General features: G+C 31.7%; 1 protein-coding gene across 3 annotated transcripts in view; it reads right to left on the bottom strand.

Annotated features, from left to right (window-relative positions):
• Positions 1-16,007, bottom strand: part of LOC105770776 (probable LRR receptor-like serine/threonine-protein kinase At3g47570) — an 83,186-nt gene extending 67,179 nt beyond the window's left edge. The window contains exons 1-6 of one of the 3 annotated variants that reach the window (XM_052631453.1): positions 15,020-15,939; positions 14,766-14,909; positions 14,268-14,411; positions 10,278-12,143; positions 9,793-10,164; positions 9,439-9,710 (exon numbers count right to left, since the gene is read on the bottom strand). In XM_052631453.1, coding sequence (XP_052487413.1) covers positions 9,809-10,164; positions 10,278-12,143; positions 14,268-14,411; positions 14,766-14,909; positions 15,020-15,854 — 3,345 coding nt within the window. In that variant the 5' untranslated portion in view covers positions 15,855-15,939 and the 3' untranslated portion in view covers positions 9,439-9,710; positions 9,793-9,808. Of the gene's footprint in view, positions 1-9,438; positions 9,711-9,792; positions 10,165-10,277; positions 12,144-14,267; positions 14,412-14,765; positions 14,910-15,019 lie in introns of those variants that run through there. The other 2 variants (XM_012592112.2, XM_052631454.1) reach the window with 2 other exon arrangements.
• Between the last annotated feature and the right edge of the window lie 259 nt (positions 16,008-16,266).

The following is a 16,266-nucleotide window of genomic DNA, read 5'->3' as shown; positions in this document are numbered from 1 at the left end:
CACCTTCAGACGAATAACAAGTACACAATTTAACACCGAAACAAATTGAAGCAAATCAGTAATTTATAGAAACAAATACCATTATGCACCATTATATCTGCAGTAGTTAATCAATATTCATGAATATCCAATATGCATTAATATTTCATCAGTTTTTTCTTTCTTTCTAAAAGGGTGGCTATTCCAGTTGGCAAGAAATAGAGCAGTAACAATGTCAATGGAATTGATATTTCTCTCTTGCTTTCGGACTAACTGTAAGGAGCAACCAATAAGAAATCCCTACAGACATGATTCCTCACCTAGGCTCCATATTTGCCACTTTAAATGTTTGTTTGGGCAGTTTTCAAGCAGTATTTCCCATACCAATTTCGAGGCTATATCGAAAAATACTCCCAAAGGTTACTTAGTTTTGTCTATCCTTACATTCAGTTTACTTTCAATGAGTTCACAGGTGAACGTTTGAATCACCCATCCCATGTCTTCAAGTTCTCTTTTAGAAACAGATTTTACTTATGTTTAAGTGTTCCAAATTCCAAATTCCCAGAAAATTAGCAGAAGAACAAATAATAGACAATTTTGATATGGCTGCTATCTTCACCTTCCTTTTGTTTTTTTCGCTTCTCATTTCTTTTTTCTATTCTGTTTTTCCAAAATGGAGGTCCTTACATGCATTGTTGGCCAATGGCCACTACATTTAAAGCTTACAGTGAAGTCATCATGCTTGTAAACAGTTCTCCCACTGCTTTTCTTTTAAATCTTGTTAAAAGAGTTCTGGGTGAGAACTTCATTTTCTTCCCATGGTAGGACTGTTTACGCTTTATAAACCAAACCTATGAAAATCAATCGTGGTAGTGTAAAGATATATTTTATTCATATAAAAATCATTTTAGGCCGGAAATGGTCAAGTGCTGAAACATTACAAAGATTTGTCGCCATTCTTAAGGAAATGTAAAACTTTAACACTGAGCCCAGATTTCCTAATTCGCCATTCTTATTACCATAATATATCCCTTAAGGATTTCATCAATAGACTAGGCAAAAGGCTTGATGTTATGCAACAATGCACAAGCTACCATCTAGCAAGAAAAAAGCAAGAACCAGACCCGATCCACCACTCAAATCAGTGAAAATTAACAGAAAAAAATACCTGTTGATGACAGAGAGAGAACCATTGCTTCTGGGTTTTCTTTTCTTGGTGTGCTCGCCAATTTTTAGGGTTTCTTCAAAATAGAAGTAAGGTGACGGTCAACGGAGATGACGGACGGAGATGGTGAGGGGAGGTGATGAACGGAGATGAGGATGTGGAAGAAAATTTGCTTAGAAGAGAAAGGAGAAAGGGAAAATGTCTTACGGTAGAGAAATGGGTAAGACAATTTCCAAAAAAAGCTTTGGATTTTACCCGTGTTTGTAAAATGTTTTCCTATGGAAATTCATTTTACACAAAACAAACACTGGAAATTTCGAAAAATGTTTTCCGGAAAACATTTTACCCCAATCAAACAGACCCTTATAGTCATGTTGCAAATTTTCTTAGTATTAAGGGGAGAAAAGTTGGTTAAATAATTATGTCACCACTTTTTGTGATCCTCACTAATATTATGTGCACAAAGTTGGAAAGATAAAATTATTTGTCAAACATGTTTAGTGATGACATTTCAAGATTGCATATACTAGTTGATATATATATATCAGCTAAAATGCTCCAAATAATTATATGTCCTAGGAGGAAAATGTGATAAAAATAAGTCTTGAGCATACTAGAATCATGATAAACTAGTAGGTTCCATGAAATGAAAAATTCTTCAAAGAAAGGAGAAAGAAATGAAGATAATCACATGCTAAAAGAGACGAGTACTCATGAAGATACACAAGGGAGAACTTTTGATAAAATCCTAGAAGAGGTTCAAGTACCTGAAATTATGAATATAATGAGATATCTCAATTAGTTATGTCATAGCCAAAGATGATGGAGTTAACAAAAGGAAGTATTATGGAAAACTGAGGATTTTGAATGAAAATATACTTGAAAGCATTCAGATGAGAATAAGTCATCAAAATAAATAAACACTTCTATTATAACTTAGAAATTGTATCTCGGACATGAAGTCCAAACACTCGGAAGGTGTAAAGCCAAGTGGAGTACATGTGACCATAATAGCAAAAAAATACAAATCATAATATATAGAATTGACTTGTAACACAAATTTTCACAATACACTTGGTTTTAGTTATGAAAAATGATTAATGTGTTGTGGATGCAATATTTTGACACTAAATAAAATTATTTATTTAGGTCTAGTGAATTTGTATTCAGTTGATATAAATTATTTGATAGTATTGATGCCTAAAGTATAAAACTCGAGTTTCATGATAAAATCATTAAATGTAAGTATGGTCTTGTTCAGGAGTTTTATTAATTAATTTATTTATACATATAAGTTATTATCATCATTGTTGATATTAATGTATCAATTATCATTGGAGTTATTGAATAATTTTCAAGAATAATAATTATTCGGTAGATAAATTTTATAATGAAAGTATATCTAAAATTAAATTTTGTCTCAACCTAAAGATTGAGCGTTTAATAAGAACAAATGGTCATACAATGATGTTATGAAACAATGGTTTTGAAGTATTAATTATTTATGTGTTCGATTGCACTCATTGTATTGGTAATAATGAATGATACAATACATCATGTTGTATGAAGTTGCTGGCAACATCTAAAGCATGAGAATGCAATTGAATTTAATTACTATATTGATACACATCAACAAAATTTGTTGTATATGTTGATGATTTACCATTGATAAATAATGTTAAATGACTCAATATTGAGTTGTAAAATTATGTTCAAATAAGGGGAGCAAAATATGCACTATTGTAACACCCCTCACCCGATGCAAAGAATAATCAAGAAGTCAATTAGGCACTCCCTACCGCTACATTTGAGAAGTTACTTTTCAGCATTGGATTATGTCATTTCAAATATCTTAAGTGATGCTTACATGAAGGGGAGTAAATTTGCACTACATTTTTCTTTTAAGGTTGTGACATACTGTATATTAAAGGATTGTGTACTCTTTTATCCTTCACTAGGTCTTTTTCCCACAGAGTTTTTCCCAATAAGGTTTTCAATGAGGCATATCTTTTACAAAATAAACATCCAAAGGGGAGTGTTATGAATGCTATTAAGTGGATGTTTATTTCATCTTCCTTAATTCTTCACCTTTCATTTTATTGTAACCCATTTCCTATTTATATATTAGAAAATAGAGTCTAATCTCCTTATATATATAGGAGTATACTACTTGTAATGGTAATGAAAAGAAGAGAAATGCAATACAAATCCCCTTATTCTAATCTATTATGCTTGTGTTTTGTATTATTTCATAACATTTGAGAATCAATTTAGGTGGAATTATGATTAACTGTAATGCCCTAGAAATTCAAGTATTTGGTTTGTTGGATTTACTCAATAAATAAGTATATGTTTCAATAAGTTAAATGCCTTGATTTTGTGTTTGAGGTTTTGGGTTCGAATCTAATTTTGGGAAATTTTAATTATTTTTGTTCCTAGGCTTTTCATTGATTGTTTGGCTTAAACAATATTTTCGGTCAACTTATGTTAGAATGAGCTTGTTAGTTCAAGTGGTAAGGTGTTAACTTTCCCTAAGATCTTGTGTTCAAATCCCTGCATGAGCGCATGGTAATTTTTTTTGCTTCTGTGTGTGCTTGTCGTTTTTGTAGTAGAGGTTTGGTGGAATTAAAATTCTGTAATAGTTGGATGAGTATTAGTGTGTCAGATTTAGTTGGTAGTGGGGAGTTGAGATTATTATTTTGAATTTAATTTAATTTTTTGTTTTTTGTTTTTGTTTTGTTCCCAAAAAATTCCCTCTTTTCTCGATGTTTTTGTTTCTCTGTAATTTTATTCTGTCGTTTTTTGGTCCCTTCCCATTTTTTGCTTCTTTTATTAATTTTGGCCTCTAATTTTTTGATTGAATCGTTGCGATTTGGATTTCCTTTTATTTCTTATTTCGGCTTGGTAAGTAGGGCTTTGTTCTTATTTATTTTCTTGGTTTTTGTATGTTCGTTTGGTTAAAGGATTTTGGAGTGGTGAAGTTGTGATGATGGTTTTTGTAACAGGAATTAATGGTTGTGAATCTATTTATTTGGGTGAGAATCTTGAGTTTAACGCTCCTTCGGCGAATTAATCCTCGTAGGAAAGTGTTGTTCATTCAAGGATAAGTGATTCTATCAATTTGGTATAGTTGTGGTTGTTCAAGTTTTGACTCATTAGGAAGTCGATGGACTTTAGTTTCGTAATTAGAGTGTTCGAGTAATAGCCCGTTTTCGGTAAAATCTGAACAATGGTTTTGGGACAAAAAATCTAATTTTGGAAAAAAAATATATTATTTTATAGTCTATAGTATGATACTAATGTCGTATAAAAATTTCGTAAAGAAATTTTACCGATTACATGTTTAATTTGATAAAGGACCAAATTGCACAAAGTGAAAAAGTTGAGTTCTAATAGCTAAAAGGATTAAATAGCTATGAATTTCAAAATTTGAGGTCCTTATATGACAAATAGAACATTAAAAATGCTTAGTGGTTAATGATAATTCATCCATGGAAAATAAAATAAAGAAAAGGATGAAATTGGAAAGTGAAATAATAAAAGGTGATATATACCAAAAAAATAAAACTATCATCATTTATATCATCTTTCCCAAATTAAAAGCATGGAAACCCTAGCCATGGAAACCTAAGCTCAAGCAAACTTATTTTGCTTGATTAGGTAACTATTCTTGCCCGTTTTTAATGATTTTTATATTTTCGAGATCGTAATAGCTTAATCTAGCTATCTCAGGGATTAATTTGCAAAGTTATCAAGGTAATTTATCAAGGTACTAAGGTTTTGCCATGGATGAACATAGATGAATTATGAAGTTTTATGGTAGAAAATGAAAGGTTGTTGATAGATAAACAACTTTTATAAAGGGAATTTTGATGAAATTATGATTTAGGGACTATATTGAAAAGATGTAAAATTCATGGAAAATTTATAAATTTTATGAAATACATGGGCTGTAAATTTTATATGTAAAAATCGACTAGGCTTGGAATAAGGATTAAATTGCATGAATTTTATTTTTCGAGCCTAGAGACGAAATCGTCATTAATTAAAAGTTTAGGGGCAAAATGGTAACTTTTCCTAAGATGTGAATTAAATTGAAATGAACATGAATTAATGTTAAATTCATTCATATAGATTCGGATAGACCAAATTCGGAGTTAGAACGAGGAAAAGAGAAAATATCGGATTAGTAGATTTTACGTATACGAACATTTGTAAAGGTAAGTTTGTGTAACTAAATTGTGTATATTTATATTGAATTAAATCTTGTGTATGTGAATTGTATAAAAGCCAAATGTATGAAATTGGTTACATATCCGACAAAGCCCGATAAATATTAAATCCCGTTTGAATAATGGAATTCGATGGATACAAGATTTCCTGTTTGGTTGTGGTCCTGCATATGTTGTAGACACACCACAGCTCCTACAAGCATCCCATTATAAGCCTTCTCGAGCTTCCCGCTATATGGTTCCTGTGAGCATCCTAATCGATAGTGATCTTGTATGTATTGCGGACTACAGCAACTCTTTGTGAGCATTCTGTTATATGATCGGTTGTGATCCTGCATATATTGCGGACACAAATGTAACTCTTTGTGAGTGTCTTGAAATGGCTCGCTTGAACTTCCCGATATATAGCTATCCGGAGCTCCTGATTAAAGGCTCTTCGTGAGTTTCTTGATTAAAAGTTCTTTGTGAACTTCTTGATTATGGCTCTTATGAGCTTTATGTTATATAGCCCGGATAAGCTTCCTGATAGGCTCTTTGTGAGCTTCCCAATTAATGGCTCTTTGTGAGCTTCCTGTTATATGTCTTGGGAGAGGATTTCCTGATTATGTGCTTTAAAGAGCACTCCTGAATATGAATTGTCGAATTTCTGATTTGTACACTTCGAGTGTACTACCTGTGTATTCATCGATTTTTTTCAATCATTTAACGGGCAAAATCTTGACATGAGAAAATATGAACATGAAATGAATTAATGTACGTATCTGCCTGAAATACATGAAAATGATGATACATGGTATACGGAAATACGAGATGATAATATATGAACATGGAATTTATTTGATGAATATGTTCATCCATGATTATAGATTTGTACACCTTGAGTGTATTACCCGTGTGACACTGACATTTCAAATGATTTAATGGGCAAAGTTCCGACATGAAATAATCTGAACTCGAGACGAATTATTATGCAAATGTACTAGAAATATAAGGATATGATTTGTATATGTTATATGAATACATAATGTGGAAAGTATATGTACGTGGAAATCTAATTATTGTTGAGCCCATACATGTTTCTTGATATTTATATGAAATATATGACTAACAAGGGTGATGAGGATATGTGTTAGGGCTCGTGATCAAGTTGATTGAATGTGCCTTATATGTTTATATTGAATTTAAATGAGTGGTAAGTTAATTACTATGTTATACGAATTTACTAAGCATTTCATGCTTACTCTGTTTTATTTTCCCCTGTTCTATAGTAATTCGGAGGCTCGTTGGATTGGAAGCTTGGCAGAGATCACTTACACTATCTATCAGCCTATTTCGATATATATATATATATATAGTAAATCAATTATGGTTATAATGGCATGTATAGGTTGATTGACCAATATCAGCATATAAATGCTTTAATTGTAACTAGCCATTGGAATAGCTTGTGATGGATATGTTTGGTATGTGTTTGAAATGGTTGATTGATAGATATTATATTGGCATATTGATGAATGAATTAAGTTAGCATATTTGATAACATATGCATATATGTGAACTTGGTAATTTAAGTAAGTGTGCAAACTTGATTATATGAGGTATTATATCATGTATAGGACTTGATTTTGAGTTGGGTTAAATGACCTATAATAGCTTGTAAATACGTTAGAGTGTTGGTGTAGGAGGATGACAAAATAGGGTGAGAAATATGGCTTGAAAAATAGCCTATTTTTGTCTACACGAGCAGAGACATGGGCGTTTGTCTCAGCCGTGTGTGACACACGACCTAGCATATGGGCATGTGACCTGGCCGCGTGTCCCCTGCATCTTTAAAATTTCAAAACAGAATGCTCAGGTATTTACACACAACCTAGCACACAGGCGTGTGGCTTGGCCGTGTGACCCAAGTCAAAGAGTTACACAGCCTGAGACACGGTCGTGTCCCTTGGCCGTGTGAACCACACGGCCTGACCACATAGGCGTGTGACCCCTACACCTAGGAAAAAATTTTAGATTTTGTGAAAATTTATCTGAATACTCGGTTTAGTTCCGACTCGTTTCTAATGCATGTTTTGGACCTCGAGGGTTCATATAAGGGACTTTATGTTTGATTTCTAACATGAATATTGTATAAAATGAAATATTTGTTTACTTGATCTGTATATTCTGTAATGCTTCGTAACCCTGTTTCGGCAACGGATACGGGCTAAGGGTGTTACAGTTCGTAAGGAATAATTTGTTAAGTTTGTGATGTTTTTTAGGTACTGGTTATCTCGTGGGAGCGCTCGTATCGAATCTAGACCAGGTGTGTATTAAAAATACAAAAAAAAAGTAATCAGTGAAAGTCAAAAAAGTTCACTGTATACGCCACACGGCCGTGAACTGGACCGTGTGTAAAACACGGTCTGGGCTAATTGGGTCGTATGGACCAGATGGGCGTGTGGGCCCAAAATTCTAAAATTTTCCCTAAGGCCATGCGCAAGGTCTCGATCGACTGTGGGTCTTCCGTAGGGTCAGTATGTGAATAAATGTACTAAAAAACATGAAATATGGACATTTGTTAGTACAGTTTCTGTTATCTATAAGAGTAATTAAGATGCTGATTGATAGATAAACCCGAAAACTAATGTTAAGTTTATGATTTGTATCAGATATGATGTGCATGTAAAATTATAGCATGTATAATTCCTGCTCTGAATATGCATGACATTTATTATTTTCTATATCTGCATTTGGGTTGGGTTGTAAATAACATGTAGAGGAAGTGATTCTGTGGCAAAGGTGTTAAATCACCTGTTGATCCGGCAACTCAGCTGCAACTATTCTGTAAAGTGTCTGATTGACATTAAGTGGTGTGTAGGGATGGATGACTGTTTTATACCCATATGGTGTGTTAGGATGGTCAAAGATGGTGTGTAGCGGTTGGGGTAGGATTATATGTCATGTCTGTTCTATTCAATTCTAAATATGTTTCTGATAATCTGTTTAACATGCATCTAACTGCTTTAAGTTATTTGATATACACTAAGTTTCAAAAACTCACTCTTTGTCTGACTGATGTTTTTAGGTAATCCTCAGACTTAGGCGGATCGGTTCAAACGGGAGCTCGGTTAATGTCATAATCTTTTTAAATTGGATTATTTAAGTTTTGGTGTTTCGGTCTTGTAAATTTTTGGACTCTCTGGAGTATTTAGATTTTTTTTTTAAACTTATTCTCGTATTTTGCTTAATACTGCTAAAATGATCTAGTCGACAAAATTTGCATTCCTACCAAAATAAAGGTTTTTCAAACAACGAACTGTATCTTCTCAAATATCCTTTTTTAAGGAGTCTTTCGCTGTGAAATTTATAAATTTTAGAAAATATAAACAAAACAATGTTTTAAGTAAATAGAATGATAAGAAATGATTTTGAATAAAACCGGGATCTTTGAATTTTATAGATATAATTGTCGTAAATCATATTAAGTAGCAACTCCAGATTTGGCCATAACGCCTAAGCCGGGTTTGGGGCGTTACATTAATTGTTGAATTTTATTGATATAATTGTTGTAAATTTTCGAACTAATCCGATATTTTTTATCATATCGATCTAAAATATTGTTTATACTAATATATTGAATGGTTAAAAGATTTTTACATAAATTGAAAGTTTTGTTTCACATAAAGTAAATATTTAAAAAATTTCAAGTAACTCCAAGTTTGATATACATGATTTACATGAATAAAATATGAAATATGACAATCAAAATATTAAAACATTGATTGTACAAAAAATTATGAAAATATATAAAATATATATATAAATTAAATTTTAATTATACAACATTGGAAGTAAAATTTCACTTTAATTAAAATCTTCATTATTACTATTCAGATAAAAACACGAAATAATTTAAAGATACGAAGAGTTGAAATTTTGAAATCTACTCAATATTAATTTGGAATTAAATTTGAACATTGATATTCGATCATAAGATAAATAAAAAAATGGTTATTAGTATACCAAAGCATTTCAAAATATTCCATAAATTAATGATTTTATTTAATGTTGTTAAACAAGTTTTATAAGTCGAACTGAAATTCAATTATTTATTTAAATTTAAGAAAATAAGAAATAATCATAAAAGTAAGTTGCAGCTAGCCATCATAAAGTAATTTGAACTAGCTAACAAAAGAAAATTTGGAGATGGTTATCTCAATCCAAGGTCAAGGCATGCCATTGGCATCATAGAAAGCTGAAAATGATACTTACACAACACTTGCCATATCAGATTACTGATAAGAATCAAACCTCAAAACATTATTTATCGTATTATGATAGCAACTTTTAATCTGCAAAATAAATAAATAAATAAATAAATATAAAGAAAAGCTATCTCAAAAGGAAGTTGATTAAATTCTATGTATTCCTTACCGTATTCCTTACCGTATTAATCTTCTTCTATGTCATTCATAAGTTTTCTTTTGATGTTCTTGAGCATGGAAAGAACATTCTCCATATCAGTCCTATCTTCAGGTAATTCAGCCGAACAATCTAAAGCCAATTTCATAATTGAGGATATACAATTTGCTTTAACAACAAAGTATTTGTCATCTTCTTCAAGTAAACCAGAATCTCCTGCCCCAATTATTCCATTACCTAGTGATGTTTTCACCCAATGCTTCATGCTCATTTCTCCAGCAAAAATTTCATCTGTAGGCTTTTTTCTTGTGAAAGTTTCCATTAATAAAATACCATAACTATAGACATCACTTTTCACGGAAATAATTCCTGCTGATCCATACTCTACATTTTAAACATATAATTAAATCAATAATGATGCTATGATGCAATTAGATATCAATAAAAAATACTAAAATGTCACAACAAAGAAAAACAAATGGAAATCAAAACATCACCTGGTGCCATATAGCCAATGGTGGCAAGCGTCATTGTTTGCTTCATGGAATCTCCTTCTCCTAATAATTTGGCAATCCCAAAATCTCCCACATGAGCAATCATGTCTTTGTCTAGTAAGACGTTACTTGGTTTTAGGTCGCAATGGATTAGAGGAGTCGAATATCCCGAGTGGAGGTATTCTAGTGCCGATGCAACATCTATCATTATGTTGATTCTTTGTAGAATATCCAAGAAATGATTGTTAGAGTATAGCCATTTGTCAAGGCTTCCATTTGGCATGAGTTCAAGCACTAGGGCTTTGAAATCAGTAGTACTAGAACAACAAGTAATGACCTTGACGAGATTACGATGAATGATCTTACTCATCACTTCGCATTCGACGTCGAAACTCCTAAACGCTCCCTCTATTTGCAAATTAAAAACTTTTATTGCAACTTCGGTCTCATCAAAAAGTATTCCTTTATATACAGTGCCGAAACTTCCCGAACCAAGAATGTTTCCTCCGCTAAATCCATCGGTCGCTTTCGATAACTGATCATACGAAATTCTTTTCCATTCCTTCAAAGGAAATGAATCTTCTATCGTAGTGGAGCTTGTACTCTTCCTCTTCTTCTTCAATGGTGTGCAGACAACTATTAAGGTAACGACTGTGATGATTGAAGCAACTATTGGTAAAACATACCTCAAAACATGTAAAAGGGTCTTCTTTGAATTTCGATGGGTGTTACTTTTGCATGGTGAGACTTGTAATCTAGGTGAACCACACAGTGCGTAATTTTTCATGAATGATTGGCTTGTGAAGTTCGCAAAAGGCCCTCCACTTGGTATCTCCCCTTCCAATCTATTCAGAGACACATTAAAATTATTGAGGTGACGAAGCCCTTCTAGAGATCTGGGAATGACTCCGGAGAGGTTGTTGTCTGATAAATCCAAGCTTTCCAAACTCACCAAGTCACCGAATGACGTAGGGATAAGGCCTTGAAACCTATTACTTGAAAGGGCTAGAACTTGCAGATCACGAAGATTTCCAATTGTGGATGGGATGTCATTTGATAACGAATTCATTGACAAGTTCAAGTGTTGTAGTACGCTCAACTTTCCGATTTCAAGTGGAAGGGAACCGTTGAAATAGTTGGACGACAAGTCTACTTCTAAGATATCTTTCAAGCTCCATAAACTGAAAGGTATTGATGAATGCAACTTGTTGAAGGACAAGTGTAGTTTTCTCATAGAAGTCAACTCGCCCAAACATGGAGGTAAAGGTCCATCGAGCTCGTTATCATCTAATGATAATTCAAACAATCCCTTTAAACCGCAAAGATCATGTGGGATGGAGCCTTTCAACTTATTTCCACTAAGACCCAAGTATTGGAGATTCGTTAGCCCTCCTATCGTTGTTGGAATGGATCCAATAAGTTCATTGTTGGTAAGTTCCAAAATCATTGCATTGTTCAAGCGACCGATTTCCGTGGGAATGGTGCCTTCAATTCTGCAATCCGCGCAAGAGAAAACTTGAAGCGTTTCGGAGAGATTGGAGATGGAAGTTGGAAGAACTCCCTTCAATGGGTTGACCGATAAATCTAACACTTTCAGATACTTGCAATTCAGCAAGGAAGCGAAGAAGCTCCACTCACCATTTGAATTAGTTTCAATGGTCAAGTTGTTCTTCCAAAGGCGTAACTCCTCGAGAAATGTTAGATTGCCAAGACTATTTGGAATATGACCAGAGAATGAGTTTGCCATCAATGCGATGTTTCTGAGTTTAGAAACATTAGAGATAGATTCAGGAATGTTTCCACTAAGATTGTTGCCCCATAGGTGAAGCTCCTCAAGATTTGAATCCGACCTTATGTCTGGTAATTTACCTTGAGAACGGAAAAAAAATGTTTGCATCAGTACCTAAAAGACATAAATTAATTTATTTGTTTTATTATTTTGCAAGATTGTATGTGGTAAGCTAATGTTTAAGTAATGGTTTAAGGAAAAACACGATTGCTAATGAAAATATTTGGAAGTCCTAGCGTCGGTGTTTGTATGCTTTGTGTGAATGTTTAGAGTAGCCTCTTTTTCTATAGAATTTATATGCACTGTTATGTGTATGTGTTGTTTTCCTTAGGTTTTTCATATTGTTGCCTATCGTCTTCTATATTTTAGGTGATATTATCTACTGTCTCTTCTTATTTCACTGACTCAAGTATATTATAGATGAATATTAAAATTTGTCTCTATATATTATTTTAATTGATCTTTGTCATTACAGTTTGAATATAAATAAATCTATCATTCAACTATTATATAATTGAATTTTACTAAAATTTGTCATTAAATTTAATTCATATAATTAAATTAATTTTCAATTTATAAAATATTAAAATTTATAAAATATTAATAAATTAACTTAGAATTCTAATTTAGTGGAAGAAACACTTGCATTTTTTAAAAGAAAAATAAAACAAAAATAAGTTTTTATAAAATAATTGTGATTTTTATATTATATTATTTTAAGCTATTAAAATAAAATACTTGGAATAAATTTTAATTTTAATTTTAATTTACAATCAAATTATTTTAAATTGAAATTAAATCGCAAAATTGAAAGAAAAACCAAATATTAGTACCAAAATTCAATCAAGTAAAAATAACAATGCAAAATTCAATATAGAGTCTATGTAGTGGTAAATGTACGACAAATTTTGATTAATGCAAAATAGAGTGAGAAGTTTCAATTTTCACACGAATTTACATATTAACCCGCTTCTTTGTATGTACTCCACAAACTCAAGTAGTTCTTGATCACTTTTAATAAAGGTTAATTTGAATGAGTCTAGGACTATTCATAATAATTGTTGACAGTAAAGGGTGTAAGTTCAAACACGCTAAGACATATTTATCCTTATATTTAAAAGTTGGAGAGAAATTATGCGTAATTTTAAATTTTGTATGAAATAATTTTTCTTTAAACTAAATATTTATTAAGTGATTGAACTTGAGGCTTAATGTATTTGATTCTTATAGCTATACTTAAAAGATAATATGTAGTAAATTTAGGATTCAAATTCTTAAGTTACAGTGCTCTCTATAACAATATATATTCGTACGAGAATTATGATTAATTATAATTTATTTATTATAAATCATATATTTTTATAATTAAGTAATTTTACATAATATTATTTTTATATGAAATGATTTGTAAATTATACATTAATTTTAAAAAATTACTTTTAACATTAATTACATTTTTAATATTTCTATCGTTATCTTAATTATTTAACACATATATGGTTATCTCTTTAACGTACAACACATGTGAGTTAAAACTAGTGTCTATCTATATATATATATATCAGGTACAATCTCAGTAAAAGTTTCACAAGTAGTGTTAAAATGATGACAAGTATTATATTAATTTATTTTTAAAACTATATCTTAAGAGGTACTTGTCATGATTCTAACATTGATTGTAGAGTTTGGACTTAGCTCTTTGACTAAGCTTAAAGTTTTGCACCAAATTTAGGAGGGTTACGAGAAAAACATTAAACTTAAAAAATAAGATTAGACAAAAAAAAAAAGTCTATTTAAAATTTGAGTCAGGCTTGAGGTCCAATATTTAAAGTTGAAGGTTAACTCGACCCATTTTGAAGTTTATAATATATTGTTTTTATGAATTATATAATTTTATCAATGAAAATTAAATATAATTTAATATAATACAAATATTATAAAATATATTAAATTATTTATATTTAAAATTTAATAAAATCTATAATAATATTAATGTATAATAACTACTAAATTTTAAATAAAATAATTATATATATATTTAAAAAGTAATATATGCCAACTTAAAGATAGTTAAACAAAATTTGAAATGTATATTCAACACCTTTTCTTTTAATTCCCTAATTTAATTGCAAAGGTAATTTGGTGTTTTGCATTATTTGTTATATAACCACCAACTTCTACCATAAAAAGAAGCTTAAACTTACCAGATAAATGATTGAGCATGAGATAAATGGCTGTCAAAGAAGAACCATTGAGAATAGAACGTGGAATCTCCCCATTTAAGCTCATATTTGGTGCTGAAAATATCTCCAATGAATGAATATTCCCAATCTCCCATGGAATTTCACCTGCATATGTCAGCATCCACTTCTTTTTAGACTTTCAAATTTTAGGCACCATGAAAATTAATTAAAATATTATATTATATTATATTATATATGAACATATCAATATTTATAATATTTTATATTTAAATGATTTTTGCCAGACAAGACTAAGGAAACAATTATTTTGTCCAAGTTTCACCCATAGGCATCTCTTCTCTTCAAATACCAAAATTCTTTTTTCATGAGAAGCTTTGAATAAAAAAAGAACGGCTATTTTCTTTTAGGCCATTCTATTAATTTTATAAAATATATTTCTCTCTTTTTTATTTATTTTTGTAATATAATAATAAATAAATGTTAGTTAATTAGAAGTACCTTCTAAAAAATTAGGACCTAAATATATCTCCTTGAGGTAGGTTAAATTGCCGATGCTTGTGGGAATGAGTCCAGTAAGCCTCATATCCATAGCGAAAAATATCTCCAAATTCAACAGATTTCCAATTTCCCAAGGGATCTCACCTGTTCAAATAACATAAATCAAGTTGCCACACCCTCTAATCTCACTTTATGGATTATTTCATTTCTTATTATACTCTAAAATATCATCACTTTTTTTCTTTAAAACTTACCTTCTAAATTATTTCCACCCAAATATAGCTCTGTAAGTGCAGTTAGATTTCCAATACTCCTGGGAATGCTGCCACTCAACTCATTGTAATCTAATGCTAATCCTTGAAGATTCCTGCATTCATGTATAGTTGTTGGAATCTGACCTGACAACTCGTTTGTGCCCAAGTAAAGTGCCTCCAAATTGGAAAGATGGTGGCACATATCATCTGGGATTTTACCAGATAAACTATTCAAGGATAAATAAATCTTTCGCAATGAAGAAATGTTGTAAATGGAAGAAGGTATAGACCCATAAAGCTTGTTTGATTCCAAGTCAAGTGTTCTCATATTCAAAAGATTACTTATCTCGGGAGGGATTGCTCCAGTCAGATTGTTATTGCTGAGAACCAAGTCTGAAACCTGGTTCAATCTTCCAAATGATGATGGGATTTCCCCGGTAAAGAAATTGGAGCTTAAGTCGACGAGTTTCAGACGACTCAGTTGCCCCAACTCTACCGGCAAATCGCCATGGAATCCATTGCCACTCAAATTAAGAGAGGCTAAGAACGAGAGGTTCCCTAATTCCGGAGGGATAGTTCCGGCAAGATTCATGTTGGGAAGATTCAAAGCTACGATTCTGTTATGCTTAGCACCGCAAGTGACACCGATCCAGTTACAGAAAGAGTGGCTGGTGGTCCAGTTGTCGACTAGGATGCCATGAGGATCATTGATTTGGTGTTTAAATTCGAGAAGAACAGATTGATCGGTGGTGAGGTTTCTGGTAGTCACGGCGTAGATGACCATGAAACAGTGGAAGAATATTAATGCCGATGAAAGAAAATGGAAATTGGACATGTTTATAGGTTTGGGAAATGATGAAAGTGGAGGAGGGTCGTTAAGAAAGCATGTTTAAAGCATTGGTTAAATAGGAGGATTAAACTCCAAGCGGAAACTCCTTGGTCTTCTTGGTCTTCGCAACAAACAAATTAGCAGCTTTTGAGTTTGGACCACATAATTTGCCCATCACTCCTTTGGCTTTCTCTTTCGCCCCCTTTATTGCGGTACACCGATTCACATCGAAGGTTTATATGAAAAAAACTACTCAAGCTATGGAATTTTTGAAGGGAGTAATGTATTTAGGAATTTATTTAAAAAATAAGTAAATTAGTTTTTATATATTTTGAAACGTGTAAATTAATTTCTTTTTAGGATTTTATCTGTTAAATTATTTGTTAAATGATGATGTGGAACGTTAAATTTATTTTGA

The sequence above is a fragment of the Gossypium raimondii genome, chromosome 5 (assembly GCF_025698545.1).
Source record: "Gossypium raimondii isolate GPD5lz chromosome 5, ASM2569854v1, whole genome shotgun sequence".
Taxonomy (NCBI): Eukaryota; Viridiplantae; Streptophyta; class Magnoliopsida; order Malvales; family Malvaceae; genus Gossypium; species Gossypium raimondii.
The sequence above is the reverse complement of the archived record's forward strand: the minus strand, read 5'-3'. Positions and strand labels throughout refer to the sequence as shown.